General features: G+C 51.1%; 2 protein-coding genes across 14 annotated transcripts in view; one reads left to right on the forward strand and one right to left on the reverse strand.

The window, feature by feature from the left end:
• The window catches only part of PAX8 (paired box 8), a 61,472-nt gene that overhangs the window by 17,745 nt on the left and 28,849 nt on the right, over positions 1-14,878 (reverse strand). For 2 of the 6 annotated variants that reach the window (XM_010366037.1, XM_010366038.1), the window contains exons 3-9: positions 11,379-11,544; positions 9,058-9,255; positions 7,295-7,383; positions 6,559-6,681; positions 6,102-6,277; positions 843-963; positions 188-394 (exon numbers count right to left, since the gene is read on the reverse strand). In XM_010366037.1, the coding sequence (XP_010364339.1) occupies positions 188-394; positions 843-963; positions 6,102-6,277; positions 6,559-6,681; positions 7,295-7,383; positions 9,058-9,255; positions 11,379-11,544 (1,080 nt within the window). Of the gene's footprint in view, positions 1-187; positions 395-842; positions 964-6,101; positions 6,278-6,558; positions 6,682-7,294; positions 7,384-9,057; positions 9,259-11,378; positions 11,545-14,878 lie in introns of all 6 variants that reach the window. The other 4 variants (XM_010366041.1, XM_010366040.1, XM_010366036.1 and 1 more) reach the window with 3 other exon arrangements.
• Positions 436-14,878, forward strand: part of LOC104664520 — a 45,585-nt gene continuing 31,142 nt past the window's right edge. For 2 of the 8 annotated variants that reach the window (XR_004054203.1, XR_004054197.1), the window contains exon 1: positions 449-855. The gene's annotated coding sequence lies outside the window, so the exon portion shown is untranslated. Of the gene's footprint in view, positions 865-3,153; positions 3,241-3,267; positions 3,968-14,878 lie in introns of those variants that run through there. The other 6 variants (XR_004054200.1, XR_004054199.1, XR_004054205.1 and 3 more) reach the window with 6 other exon arrangements.

The raw sequence follows: 14,878 nt of genomic DNA on the forward strand, positions 1-14,878 counted from the left end.
CCTTCCGAGCATGTCTTCCCAGTCACGGAGAACCTCATGTTGGCACCTCCAAAAGTTGCCGTAGGAATTAGGGAATAGGGTGGTGGTGGACGAGATTGGGGCCAGAGAGGGGGCTGGCGGTCGGCCCTGAGGACCCCCCTCCCACCCACCGCAATGCCTGCATGGCCCCGGGACTTCCCTGTCATACCTGAGAGGAGGGCCTGGCCCGTGAACTGCCCGTACACGGAGGCAGCATGGGGAAAGGCATTGAAGGGCGGGACCGAGGCACCGGCTGGGACCCCGGAGCCGACTTGCTGCAGATCCAAAAAGGCGGAGCTAGATAAAGAGGAAGGGGTGGAGCTAGAACTGGACACCTCGGGGGTTTCCTGCTTTATGGCGAAGGGTGAATGAGGATCTGCCGGAGGGAGGGAGACAACAAGGAGAGAGGGGTGTGAGATGATGGGGCGGGAACATGCACAAACCAAGCCATGAGATGTGGAGGGTGCGGGCGGGGCGCGGGGCAGGCAGGCCCAGCTGCTCTCAGAGTCTGGGCTGGGGAGCCAGGGCCCACGAGGTGTGGCAATGAGGGGAGAGAGAAGCTCGACCTCCCTGCTGTGCTTCTGCAGTGAAAATGGAGAGACTGGGAAGGAGTGTGTGCGCCCGCCTCTCCCACAGGAGGGAGAGTGGAGGCCTAGGAGCGGCCTAGGACTGGAGGCACGACCCCCTTGATCCACCTTGAGGCCTAGCCAGCACAGCCCACCTCTCCTCTCCAGGCCAGGGCCCCACACACGTTCTGCCTGACAGCCAGCCAAGCTCTGCAGTCCTCCGCCCTCCACCTGCCAGGGAGGCTCCGGGCATCGTACCTGCCACCACAGGGTAGGTCTGGTGAGTCGACAGGTTGCGCCCCAAGGGCGTGTTGGAAGGAGTCAGGGTGGCCTTCCCGTCGTCCAGGGTGCTGTTGAGCAAGGGCAGCGGGTAGAGGCCCTGGGGAGCAAAGAGAAGTCAGTGCACAGAGATGATCTGACAAGCCGACCTTCCTGCAGACCCTGAGCCTATCTTAGGACTTAGCAGCCCTAATCTCCCCAGGAGATTTCCTCATCGTCCCCTTCTTCCTTTACATTCTCAACTCCACTCAGCACGTTTCGTTCATGCTCATTGTCCTCCTGCATCCCTGGAATTCAAGGCCAGCTGGTGGCATGGGTGCTCCGGCATGGGATAGAGGGTCTCAGCCAGAGGACCACAGCCTGGCTAGATGGCTGGTCGGCTTCCTGGTTTCACCACACTGTTTTGACCCACAGAATACAGGCCGGTGCCAAGGACGGGAGCAGTCTCCAACCGGACTGTTCCGGGTCCTTCCATCTATGATTCTTCCCCAGATAGGGAACCCAGGCACAGAGGTTTAAGAAACTTGTCCCACTTCCATATGAACCAAAGATAGGATTCAGACTTGAGGGATCAGAAGGCCTCTGCTCTCAACCACTGTCCTAAACTGGGTGACATAAGGACCACTTCTTACACTTGCAAAGAGCTTACATCAGAGCTTTGCCTCTGTTGTCCTAGTAGAGTCCCCCAGCAGCCCAGTGACATGGGTGAGTAATATGTCTGTTATTGATTTTATATGTGGAGCCTGGAACTCAGAGAGGTAAATGGCCTAGTTTTGTGTAATGAAACTGAGACTAAACCCAAGATTTCGGCTGCTTTACCCATCACGTGGATTTCTTCTTTTCTCTCTCCACATCCAAACAAATAGAAGTGTGCAAGTTCAGCTTGAAAATGGTATTTAGGGCCGGGCGCGGTGGCTCAAGCCTGTAATCCCAGCACTTTGGGAGGCCGAGACGGGCGGATCACGAGGTCAGGAGATCGAGACCCTCCTGGCTAACACGGTGAAACCCCGTCTCTACTAAAAATACAAAAAACTAGCCGGGCGAGGTGGCGGGCGCCTGTAGTCCCAGCTACTCGGAGGCTGAGGCGGGAGAATGGCGGGAACCCGGGAGGCGGAGCTTGCAGTGAGCTGAGATCGGGCCACAGCACTCCAGCCTGGGCGACACAGCGAGACTCCGTCTCAAAAAAAAAAAAAAAAAAAAAAAAAAAGAAAATGGTATTTAGAGTTTTTTTGTTGGAAGCACTCTTTATCAAGTACCTGGGGTCTTCATCAATAAGACCTCATGTTAAATGCCTCGTGGCCTCCCCTTGCCAGGAGCACAGCTATGACCTTAGGTACTCCTTCTGAAAAGAACTTGTTTAACTAAGGGCAAGTGTACCTCATCCTCACCATGGCCTCCTCCCACCGGGGAAGCAGATAGCACAGAAAAAAGAACACACCCATTCCCCGCATACCTTCACACACGTCACATACCTGCTACGTGAGATATGCAAAGCTGAATTCAAGGAATGCTCAGTGGTTACATAATAGTGCCACTAAAGGCAATTGTTTTCAGTGATTTCCATCAAGCTGGGTTCTGCAAAGATCCACAGCACTTTCCGGTTGCATGCTGGGCACTTTTGGAAGCTGCAGTCAATTCTGAAGGCCACCAGGGCACCATTAGCACATAGCAGCAATTACTGACTAAATGGTGCTCTGGTTCCATGTCTTCCAAGGGGGCTCACTTAGAGGCAGGGTGGAGTTGCTTAGGGCCTTTGGGTTTTTTTTTTTTTTTTTTTTTTTTGAGACGGAGTTTCGTTCTTGTTGCCCAAGCTAGAGTGCAATGGCGTGATCTTGGCTCACTGCAACCTCTGCCTCCCGGGTTCAAGTGATTCCCCTGCCTCAGCCCGAGTAGCAGGGACTACAGGCGCGTGCTACCATGCCAGGCTAATTTTTTATATCTTTAGTAGAGAAGGGGGTTTCACCATGTTTGCCAGGCTAGTCTTAAACTCCTGACCTCGTGATCCGCCTGGCTCGACCTCCCAAAGTGCTGGGATTACAGGCGTGAGCCACCACACCTGGCCAGGGTCTAGGTTACTGAAATTGAACAAAATACATAATTTCTAGAGAGTGTAAGAAAAGTTTAAAATGCTTTATGGATGTGTTGTTTTGACAGCAAAATACTCAGAATCCTATAGCTATTTCAAAATTCAAGTAACTTAAAAATACCTATATAGGCAAAATATTTTGGTGATTTTGTATTCAATAGCTGAAACTTCCCAGTGATTATTGGGCTTTTTTTTTTTTTTAAGCTGGAATTGAACTTGAATTGGGGCAGAGCAGCACAATGCTTCAGAACTTCAGTGAATCTGAGCCCTGGTTCTGCAATGACTTGCCAGGTAGCTTTAGTCTGCTTGACTGCTCTGAAGCTTAATTTTCTCACCTGTATGGGAGTCATAGACTCTATGAGGCTGATGTAAGCATTACATGAAATTTTATATACTAATACATAACGTGCTTAGCACCGAATACTTGGTGACAACAGATGCCCAGTGAGAGTTATCACAGATACTGTTTCAGAATCATGTGAAGAGTCAGAAGCCACCAAATTCTTGATTTCTGTCAGTAAGCTGATATTCATATTCTGTTGATGTTTTTTGATGCGTTTGAAAAATAGGGAAACGAGCTGTATGACTTCTAGCTGTGTCTGGTCATGAAACAGCAACCAGGAATAACATGATGTTTCTGTTGAACACTTCCCCTTGCCCTTTGTTGTTGTTGTTTTTTCAGATGGAGCCTTGCTGAGTCACCCAGGCTGGAGTGCAGTGGCACAATTTTGGTTCACTGCAACCTCTGCCTCCCAGTTTCAAGTGATTCTCCTGCCTCAGCCTTCTGAGTAGCTAGGATTACAGGTGCATGCCACCAGTTCTGGCTAATTTTTGTATTTTTAGTAGATATGGGATATTGCCAGGTTGGCCAGGCTGGTCTCAAATTCCTGACCTCAGGTGACCCATTCACCTCAGCCTCCCAAAGTGCTGTGACTACAGGTGTGGGCCACCATGCCTGGTCCCCCACTTGTTGATTTTACAGAAAAGATGGCTGTGTTACAACCTGTCCTAAGATCAGGTATGAGTACTTGAGCGTCTTTCTTGGCTCCCCAACCCAGAGGGCCTTCCTATGCCCAGGTGAGAGAGCACGGAGTGTTACTTTGGTAGCATAGTCAGTTACCAGAGGTGGGAAAAGCAAAGGCCAGGCAGGACATGAGGGGCCCTTGCACTGGCTAGTTCTCCCTGCCCTTCACCACCCTCCAGGTGAATGACTGGGTGAGTAATGATTGACTGAGTAGGTAGTGAATAATTTACGGACACTGCTGGACCTCAGTCTCCTCATCTGAAAGATGAGTGGTTGGAGAAGTTCAATGGTTTTCAAATGCTTTTTTTTTTTTTCAGTCTTCAAATAAGTATTTACATAGAAGCACCATATCTGAAGCAGGTGACAGTGGACCAGTCTGAATGAAATGAGGATTGGCAGGCCTGAGCTCCAAAATCTTCTGGTTGCCCAAGCCCTCCTTATCTTGCTTGGCCTTGGATTATCTCCATACAATTGGAGAAACTGGATGAGGTGGTCACGGAGGTCTCTGCAAGCTCAAAGACTTTCTCATTCCAGGATCCCCCCTGTTCATATGCCAGTGTGACATGGGGGTGCTTTGTAGTCAAGCAGGGTCCTTTGGGGGGCTTAGGGATGGAGTCAGGAAATGGCTCTGGGTGGGTGTCCAGTCTTATCAGCAGGGTTTCTTTACTTTCACTGGGTGGCTGGTGCCTGCACACTGAGTTTTGCAGGCTTGCTCTCACAGAGTGAGCTTCCTGCAGGCTCCCCACTGCAACCCCCTTTCCTTCCTGGAGCTGTGTGCTGACTGGTAGGTGAGCACCCAGGCCCTCTCCCCATGGCTGCTGACGGCCAGCTTTCTCTGCACCCTCGTGGTTGCCACAGTCAAAGCTGATAAAATTGCTGATGCAGATTGCCTGGCCAGCTGCGAGTGCTGGCATGGGACCAGCAGCCCAGACGGTCACTGGAAGTGGTTGGGCTGATTATTGCCATCATCTCCATTGTCCTACTCAGTTCTTAAAGGCATATGGGTTTGCCTCACTCCTACAGCAAATGACGGCATGGGCAAAGAGGGGCAACAGACAGCACCCTGAAGACACTCCTCATCTGGTTGACTTGGTGGGGTTAAGGGAAAAAGATGTGATGGCTAGGGGCTGAGAGTTCGGTGGTTCTGCCAGAGCTGCAGAGTCTTTGTTGGCTTCGGGGTGGGACCTCTCACATCTCTGTCAGCTTGTCACAGATGCCGACCTGTTATGATTCATTTCACCTGTCCTGAGCACTAGCAAGAAAAATTCCCTGTAGCTTGTGATGTATTATTCTGAATTTCTCAACTCATTCATTCGTTCATTCATTCACTATACCATTACTATCTATTATAAGGGGGGCACAATGGTAGGTGCTGGGAATAAAAACGACATTTCATGTTTCATGAGGCTTCTCTGTCCTTAAGGAGTCCGCATGTCTTTGTACCTGTCTGTCTGCCACATTATTAAGCAACACTGAGAAGCTACTGAGAGCAGCATGTGGGACAAGCAGAAGGACAAGAGGCAGGAGAGATGATTCACGTCGGAGAGGCAGGGGAGGACTCATGGAGAGGGTGATGTTTGAGCTGAGTCATGAAGGCTAGTGGTATTTTTCCATGCAGAGAAGTGGGAGGAAAGGCATTCTGTGTGGAGGGCACACGGTGTGCAAGGGCAGAGAGATGTGAGCGAGGGTGGCATGCTCGGGGCCATGAGTAATGCAAGAGCATGGGGTGTGCAGGATGAGTGGCCAAATGTGGGGCTAGGAAGTGGTGGCTGAGGTCGTTATGTGAAGGCTTTGTGCTACTGCTTCAGAGTTGTGGAACCCGACCTCGCGGTCTGGGGAAGATGCTGATGGCAAGGGATGGCATCATCAGGTTGTGCTGCCATCCCGGAAAGGCCCAGGCTCAAAGGTTTTGGGTTAAATAAGCCAAGAGGGTTAGAAAGAGAGGAAGATGCCAGGGCATCTGGTACGATAAAGCATGTGTCAGGCTTGGAGTTGCATGAGGCAGGTGCCCTGAGCCCATTGATGCAACTTCCAGCTGCTTTGGTGGTGGAGCGCAGGCACATTTGGAGAGCACACCTTGCTCTGGCCCCTGCACACCCTGCTCACCTCCCAGGGCCCAGCTTCTCACCTGCTCGCCTTTGGTGTGGCTGGGAGAGGCATAGGCCTCCGGGTAGTGCTGCCGCTCAAATGGGCACTCAAGTGGCTCAAGGTGGTGCTGGCTGAAGGCGTCCGTGCGAAGGTGCTTTCGGGGTCCGGTGCTGCTGCTCTGTGAATCGATGCTCAGCCGGCAGCTATCCTGATCACCTGGTACCCCCCGGAGCAGGAAGAAAGCTTTTAGGGGACATACCTACTCGTGCCTCAGGCCAAAGTAGAGGACTGACTCCAAGCCGACTCACTGTGGAGGGAGAAAAAGGGCCAGCCACCTGGGCCCAGGAGCCTTGGCCAACTGACAGACAGGACATGTGACAGTCACATGCCGAGCTCCTACAGAGTCCCATGTCATAAGTGGAAGGGCTTCTGTCCCCATCAAAGCCTGAGCAAACTGCCCTCGTGCACCCCCGCTGCCCTCCTGTCCCAGCACTCACTGTCATCCATTTTCCTCTTGTCGCTGCCAGGCTGAGCGATGCCCAGGAGCCCATTGATGGAGTAGGTGGAGCCCAGGGAATCTGACTGGGGTGACTCCGGAGGAGTTACAGCTGAGCTGGGGACTGCAGCGGGGGAGAGGGAGAGGTCAGGGGTGGGACACCCCTCACAGTCCTGGGTGACTCTGGGGGAGTTACAGCTGAGCTGGGGACTGCAGTGGGGAGAGGGAGAATAGCTGAGCTGGGGACTGCAGTGGGGAGAGGGAGAACAGCTGAGCTGGGGACTGCAGTGGGGAGAGGGAGAGAGGCAGGGGTGGGAGTGACACCCCTCACAGGCCTGGCGTGACTCCAGGGTGACTGCAGGGGGTGCGGGGAGAGGGTCAGGGTGTAGGAGTGACACCCCTCACAGCCCCTGCTGACACTGTGGAGGAGGCAGCAAGCCGAGCCATGGACTGAGCCCCGAAGGGGCTCAGGGGCTCAGGTCCTTCCTCCAGGGGGCCTGCTGGTGGGAGGCATTCTTGGAGTCAGAGTTGTCTCAAATGTTTGCACCTCTCCATAGTTCAGTGAATCTGCCCTGGGAACAGGCCAGACTTTGTTGCAGTGGCACAGCTCAGTCCACACATGGGTTTGTGAATAGTACTGTGCACAGCTGTGTCTGTGTGGGTGTGTCTCTGTGTGCCTCTGTGTATATGTGGGTACACTGAAGGATGTGTGTGCATCCAGGTCTCTCAGCACTCACTCAGCGTGTGTCCGGGGCTCAGGGACTTGGTGGCCACGCAGCTGTCCATAGGGAGGTTGAATGGTTGCTGCACTTTGGTCCGGATGATTCTGTGATGAAGAGAAGAAAGGCCATGAGAGAGAAGAGGAGGAAAGATAACTCATGGCTGCCCCGGACCCAGTTGCCTTTTTAACACCCCTTTGGGTATCTCAAAGGCACTTGAAACAACTGTTCACAGTAAAGTCCGTGACCCTACTCTGCATGCCTAGTCCTCCCCAGTTGTCTGTATTTCATGATTGGTACCATCAGTTGCTCAAGGCCCCATCAAGAGATGGGGCTTAACATCTGCTTCCCTCTCTTTCCTATCAAACCCATCATCGAGTTCTGTGTTTTGACCTTGTGAACCTCGCCAATGTTGACCCCTCTCTTCTGCTCTCCATCAGCACCTTCGTGCATGTCATCACCACTATTCCACGGTCACTCACTGGCTCACGCCCATCCCCTCTTGATCCTTTCTAAGTGATTCTCCCTACTGCTGCCACAGTGGACTTTCTGAAATGCAAGTTGACCACCTGCTTAAAATCTGCCAACAGTTTCCCATTGCTTTATGACTAAACACAAGAAGGTATAACACAGCTCCCAGCCTCTGAAAGGCCACCTCTACTGACATGTTCAACTTCAGCCTACCTTATGCTCCCCTGCTCTTTATCTACTGGTTTTCTTTTCTTTCTTTTTTCTTTTTCTTCTTCTTCTTTTTTTTTTTTTTTGAGATGGAGTCTTGCTGTTGTCACCCAGGCTGGAGTGCAGTGGCGTGATCTCAGCTCACTGCAACCTCTGCCTCCCAGGTTCAAGCAATTATCCTGTCTCAGCCTCTCAAGTAGCTGGGATTACAGGCACCCACCACCACACCCAGTTAACTTTTGCGTTTTTAGAAGAGATGGAGTTTCACCATGTTGGCCAGATTGGTCTCAAACACCTGACCTCAGGTGATCCACCTGCCTTGGCCTCCCAAAGTGCTGGGATTACAGACGTGAGCCACTGCACCTGGCCTATCTACTGGTTTTCTTTTGATCCTGTTAGCCACAGGGCCTTTGCATAGCTGTCTAAGCTCTTTTCACCTAGTTGTCTTATTTTTTCTTACTCAGGGGAAGACTCATGACCTTCATAAACCAAATAATCCTATGCTAGCTTGCATATCCTCATGTTCCTTTTCTTAGCAGGACTTACAGCTGTATTTTTACAATATTTTTTGTAGGTAGTTGATTAATATCTGTGTTCTCATTAGACTGTAAGCTCCGCAAAGATGGGTTTTGTGTGTCCCCAGGGCCTAGCACAAGATGAATGAGTGAATTATGTGGGAATGAATTAATGAACAAGCGAGTAAGTAAATGATTGATTGAGGCAGTGAGTGAATCACTGAGGGACTAAAAAAATGAGTGAATGCTTGAATGTGGGCCAGGTTAGGGGTCTGGTGGCTTAGAAAAGGATCAACTCATGAATATTCTTTTATTGAATGAAAGAGGATGTGGTGTTTGAGGAAGGAAACTGTAGATAGCACACTATGGCTTGGGGCCGGGGGGAGGGTGCCCCATAGCATGGGGCAAGGGAGGAGGCAGGGAGATATGGTATCTGCCTGGAGCCAGGTGTGCTCCCTGCCTGATTCTTCAGCATCAGGCCCCTTCCTGGCCTCTGCTCCACCCAAGCCAATTCCTTCTTGTTTCTTTCCTGATTTCCTCAAAGCCCAGGGGCCCCAGCCTGATGCCAGAGGCTGCTTTCTCTCTTACCTATTAATGGAGCTGACACTGGGCACAGTGTCATTGTCACAGACGCCCTCAGCCAGGAGCCGGTCTCGGATCTCCCAGGCAAACATGGTAGGGTTCTGGCGTTTGTAGTCCCCAATCTTCTCTACCACCTTGGGGGTGGCCACCTTGGGCTTGGAGCCCCCTATCACTCCAGGACGGATGCTGCCAGTCTCGTAGTACCTACTCCAATAGAGAACCCCAAAGAATTACCCAATAAGCAGGTGGGGTCTTTAGACAGTGACTTAGCCAGAGCCTCCCTCCTCTCTAAGGCTTCTAGGGAGGGGTATGAGAGTGAAACGTGCCCCCAAGGCTGTCCTCAAACGCTTGATGTGCATGGAACTATCTGTTTCCCTTGCATGGGTAGGTTCATGCTACTGCCAACCCAGCACCCTCTGCTAAAGGCCTCACCTTGGCTTCTCTCTCTCTCTTCCCTCTGACTGGTCTCTTGTGTCCTAGCACCTGCAACAGCCATCATATGGGACACAAAAGATTTCCCTTATAAGAAAGGAAATCTTGGTGTGCCTGATGTGTGAATGACAGGGGCACAGCAGTTTGCTCTATCCAGCTTCTCTTGGCTAAAGCACGACTTTTTTTCTTTCTTTTTTTTTTTTTTGAGACAGGGTCTCACTCTGTCACCCAGGCTGGAGTGCATGGGACAATCTTGGCTCACTTTAAACTCTGCCTCCTGGGTTCAAGCGATTCTCCTGCCTTAGCTTCCCGAGTAGCTGGGATTACAAGCGCCTGCCACCACACCCGGCTAATTTTTGTATTTTTAGTAGAGATGGGTTTCATTGAGTTGGCCTGGCTGGTCTTGAACTCCTGACCTCAAGTGAAACGCCCGCCTTTGGCCTCCCAAAGTGCTGGGATTACAGGCATCAGCCACCATGCCCAGCCAATGACTGACTATTTTCTTTGGCCACTTAAAAAGCTAGCTGAGGTCACTGGACCCTCTGCTCTGTCTTGCTGGTTCACCTTTGCTCCCTGCCCTGTCCAAGCCTGAGGCATATCCCTCACCCCCCTTGTCGCTAGCTTTCTATCAGGTTTTAGCAGGTTCAAGTTGAAGCTTCTCCTCATGGACTCTGGAATCCTGACCTTGCTTGGATCCCCAGCCAGGTCCAGCTTGTTAAGCTGAGCCTCCTCTTCTGGGGCCTCCACCCTTCCCCTCCCTTTATCCTCCAACTAGTTGCTTTGGCAGATCAACGGCCTATGTCAGCATATCCTCCTCTTCTTGTTGTAGAAACTCTCTGCTCTCATCTGCATGAAAAAGAATCTGGCTCTTTAAAACTCCATTCAGCTGTTGCTTCCATCCGGGACTCATCTCCTCTGGGACACCACAGCCCATCACAGGAATCCCCTCTTCCAAGCCCAGCAAAGGATCACGCCTTTCCCTAACTACTTCAGGAAGGGAGCCAGGGCTTTTCACGGTTCAGAGAACAGTCCAGTTCCCTTTGCCTTGTCCAACCAGGGCTCCTCCTAAATCTACCTAAGGGTCAGAGCAGGGGGACAGGCACACGCACACATAGCTGACTGGAAGCTCTGGCACAGAGGCATTTGTAGTGGAAGTGGCTTTGCAGACTGGAATCTGTGACTGTGTCAGCTCAGAAGCAGGCCTTTGCTGCTCCTGGTCTCTCCTGAACCTTTGGTTCAGTGGTTCTCAACCCTGGCTGCAGAGTATTAGAGTCTCTTGCTGGGGACAGACAGGTTGGGGAGTTATAAACCAAAATTTGGGCCTATTTTGTTTAAGTTTTGATTTAATTGGTCTGGGCTGCGGCATAAACAGTATTGCTATTTTTAGAATCAGCCTTCCTCAGGTGACTCTAATGTGCTGCCAGGGCTATGAAGCGCTGATCTGGGGTCTTGGGGAATTATGGTTTGAGAAACATAAACTCAGATGTCCCTCTTTTAGGGGTTAGACCTTGGGAGCTCATCTGACTGTGTGTCCCCTCCCTAGTGGCCCAATTTCCCTAGGTCTCAGTAGGAAGAGGACCTTTGGGGAAGATTCTCCTGCCTTAGAAGAAGAGAAGCCTATAGCAAATGAGACACAGAGCAAAAGAGAAGAAGGGAGAGGGAGAAAGTAAAAGGATAAATGGACAAAGAGAGAAGGGAGGGCAGAAAACAGTAGAAAAATGGTGGCTAGGTAGAGGCCCAGAAGGACCACCATAACTGTTCAGGTCTCAGGACCAAAGCTGGACATTGGGAGCAAATCCCCATTCCCTGGGAGGGGAATTCTCCAGCTGCCCTGAGATGAGCTGGAGAAGTCAAGCCCTGCAGGGAAGCCAGCCCACGGTGAATTTCGTGCTTACCTGCCGAGGATCTTGCTGACGCAGCCATGGCTGACGCGGAGCTGGCGAGAGATGTCACAGGGCCTCACACCCTGGTGGGCCAGGTCTACAATGCGCTGGCGGACCACTTCCGGCAGGGGTCTGCCATTCACAAAGGCCCCTCCCAGCTGGTTCAGCCCTCCATGGCCTAAGGAGACAATATTCCCAGGGACAGTTGTCAGGGCCAGGAGGCAGTTTGGGTGGGGATTAGCTATGAGTGCAGGTGCAGGTGCAGGTGTGTGTGTGTGTGTGTGTTTGACTGTGACCATGAAATCCCACGGCCAGGCCCTGTGGACCCCTCTGCAGTTCTTTCTCCCAGGATGCTGGCACAAATGGTATGTGATACTCATCCCCCACGATGGGATGGTGTCACAGGAGCACCTTGGGCTTGGAGACTCTCCGGGCAGACTCAGCCCTTCACTCCAAATCACAATCCCCTATTTTCTTCCCTCCCTCTGAAAAGCGTGTAAGGAGTTGAGGATGTAGGGTCTTCCCATGCCAATACTGAGCCATTTGACCTTGAGGAAAACCCCTTCTCTTCTCAGAGTCTCTTTTCCTTTTGTAAAATGAGGGCACAGGTGATTTTCACCTTTCTCCTTCTCCTCATGGAACCGGATTTTAAAATACTACCCCATTGAGAAAAACAAATACAAAAGAATAAAAGCAGAACCTCTCTGGTAGAGCTTGGGCAGAGAAGGCCTGAGCCCTATCTGTGGACTTCTGGCCTAAATTACCCCCAAGGTTCCTTCTTTCTCTAACAGGCCAGAGCACCAGGGACCTGCTGCAGGGTCCTTACAGGCATAGATAGCACTGGGTTCCAGGATGGACATGGGGGCTACCGGCCACTGTGGGAATCTGTCCATGTCATGGATGGATATGTGTACACATTCCCTTAGCTGCTTTCCTGACTTGGCCTCTGCTCTCCGGCCCCAGCCTTTGTTTCATTCTGAGCCTATCTATCCAGTCAAATCTATATGAATTGAGTGCCAACTATGTGCCAGGCACTATACTGGTCCCTGACGATGCCAAGGTGAATAAGGCAGACATGATCCCTATTCTTCCCTCATGGGGTTTATTACAGTGAGGTCCCAGACCAGCAAAAGGCCAGTTAACATATTTTGTGACCACTTTTGGGACTGGTGACATGCAGAGAGTTATGGGAACCACTGGAGGGGAACTTGACTTGGCTCAAAGAAACACAAAAGGGTTCCTGAGGAGGTCTAAGCTGAGACTGAAGATAAACAGGTACTAGCCAAGTGAGGGAGAGAGGGGAGAAAACTGTTCCAGGCAGTGGGAACAGAATGTGCAAAGACTCAGAGGCAAGAGGATACTTGTCTGTTAGATTTTCTGACATATTCAACTCTATAGTCCCTAGAACCATTTTGGGCTAATTTCAGGGCCGAGATTTCTATTTTTCTCATGAGGAGATTGGGGCTCAGAGAGTTTTAGTGATCTGATTTATATGCTTGTTTAACTCAGCTTATATGAGGAGGAGCTGGGATCCAACCAGAATTTAAGGCTCAGATCAGGGCTGCTCCTTGAGGGGAGCCCTATTCTGGGGCTAGAGCTACACTGGACGTTTGTCATTGGCATTGCTATTTTGTGCTGAACATGCCATGGTCTTTTCACAACAGGGGCAGGATTTGGTGATATGACGGGGAGGGTAGAGCCCTGGGGTGTAGGAGTCAGGGAGCAGACAGGTGAGAAGGAAGAGCCAACCCCAGGCTTCTGTGTGAACCAGTTAAAGACTATTTATGGCCGAGGGTGGGAAGTGCCTTTGCTGGGCACACAGTGCCCATTATTACCCACTGACTTAGCACATTCAGAACTGCCTTGTAATGTCTCCTCAGGGGCCCAAGCTGTCTTTAGCAGAACACTCAATTTCCCTCTAATAAAGGGGGTGGGGGCTGGGCATGGTGGCTGACGTCTGTAATCCCAGCACTTTGGGAGGCTGAGGTGGGTGGATCACCTGAGGTCGGGGGTTCGAGACCAGCCTAACCAACATGGTGAAATACTGTCTACTGATAATACAAATAATAATAATAATAATGATAATAATAATAATAATAACTAGCTGGGCGTGATGATACATGTCTGTAATCCTAGCTACTCAGAGGCTGAGGCAGTAGAATCGCTTGAACCCTGAGGTGGAGGTTGCGGTAAGCTGAGATCGCATTGTTTCACTCCAGCCTGGGCAACGAGAGTGAAACTCCGTCTCAAAAAAAAGGGGGGGTGGGGGTGCTCTAATCCTCTACCCTGGGCAGTAAGTCAGGAGGAAAAGCCCTCTGGCCAAACACCCAGCAAGAAAGATGCAATGATCCATCTTCCTGGTGGAGACAACGGGCGAGCTTGGGTACAGCTTCCACCTGTGCCCATCCAGGCAAGCCTTCCTAGTGACTGCTTCTCCACTGGGGCTGAAAGAGTGCTTGGAGGGCCTTTAGGAGAGCCCAGATGGTGGGCAGAGGGGCCTTTGCCCAGTCCTAAGCCCATTCCTCTGGTCTTCACTGGCCAGAGTGCCATTGATGAATTCCTGTAGCCATTTGCCCTCACTGCATCATTGTTGCCTTCCGGCTCTTTTGGGTCCAGGCACTGAACACAAGGGGGCGCCAGACAGCCACCCAAACACAGACAAGACCTTCAGCAGTCCAGCTTTGTCCTCATTTTCCAGAACTTTCCCTGCTGCATCCACTCAAACCTAGATGTTTGTGCTGGGACCTCTATATCTGGAAGCGAGGTTTCTTAGAGGTGAGGGTTCTCCACCTCTACAAATGTGAAGCAGGTTTAAACAAATGCCATTGCGGGGTGGCATGAATTGGGTATTGTGCCTTAAAATTAAAAAAGACGGTGTAAGTTGTGTGGGCCATTGCCCTTAATTATTATGAAGGACTAACTCGCATCCTTAGAAACCCAAACCCTGAGAGGTTATTTACCGTTATCAGCAAACATTGTAGTGCTGGGAAAGATGCATTCACATTTCTGGCCCCTAAACTGAATTCTCTGGTGCTTGTTTTATTTGACTGCCTTCTGAATGACTTTGTGTTACTGTGGAAAGAGCCTTGGACCTGATCCCTTCCTTGACACTGCCTGTTTTAGTCTTATCATTCGAGAAAGTGGGTTTTATTTTTTCAACCTTAGTGTTTTTGTCTATCGAATGGAGCTTAACAAAACTTATGCCTGCTGCTGACTTAAACTCCTATAAGAAGATAGGGGGGCTCGGCATGATGGGCATGGTGGCTCATGCCTGTAATCTCAGCACTTTGGGAGGCTGAGGTGGGCAGATCACAAGGTCAGGAGATCGAGACCATCCTGGCTAACACAGTGAAACCCCGTCTCTACTAAAAATACAAAAAATTAGCCAGGTGTGGTGGCGGGCACCTGTAGTCCCAGCTACTCCGGAGGCTGAGGCAGGAAAATGGGGTGAACCCACAAGGCGGAGCTTGCAGTGAGCCGAGATCATGCCACTGCACTCCAGCCTGGGCGAC

This window comes from Rhinopithecus roxellana, chromosome 17, assembly GCF_007565055.1.
Source record: "Rhinopithecus roxellana isolate Shanxi Qingling chromosome 17, ASM756505v1, whole genome shotgun sequence".
NCBI lineage: Eukaryota > Metazoa > Chordata > Mammalia > Primates > Cercopithecidae > Rhinopithecus > Rhinopithecus roxellana.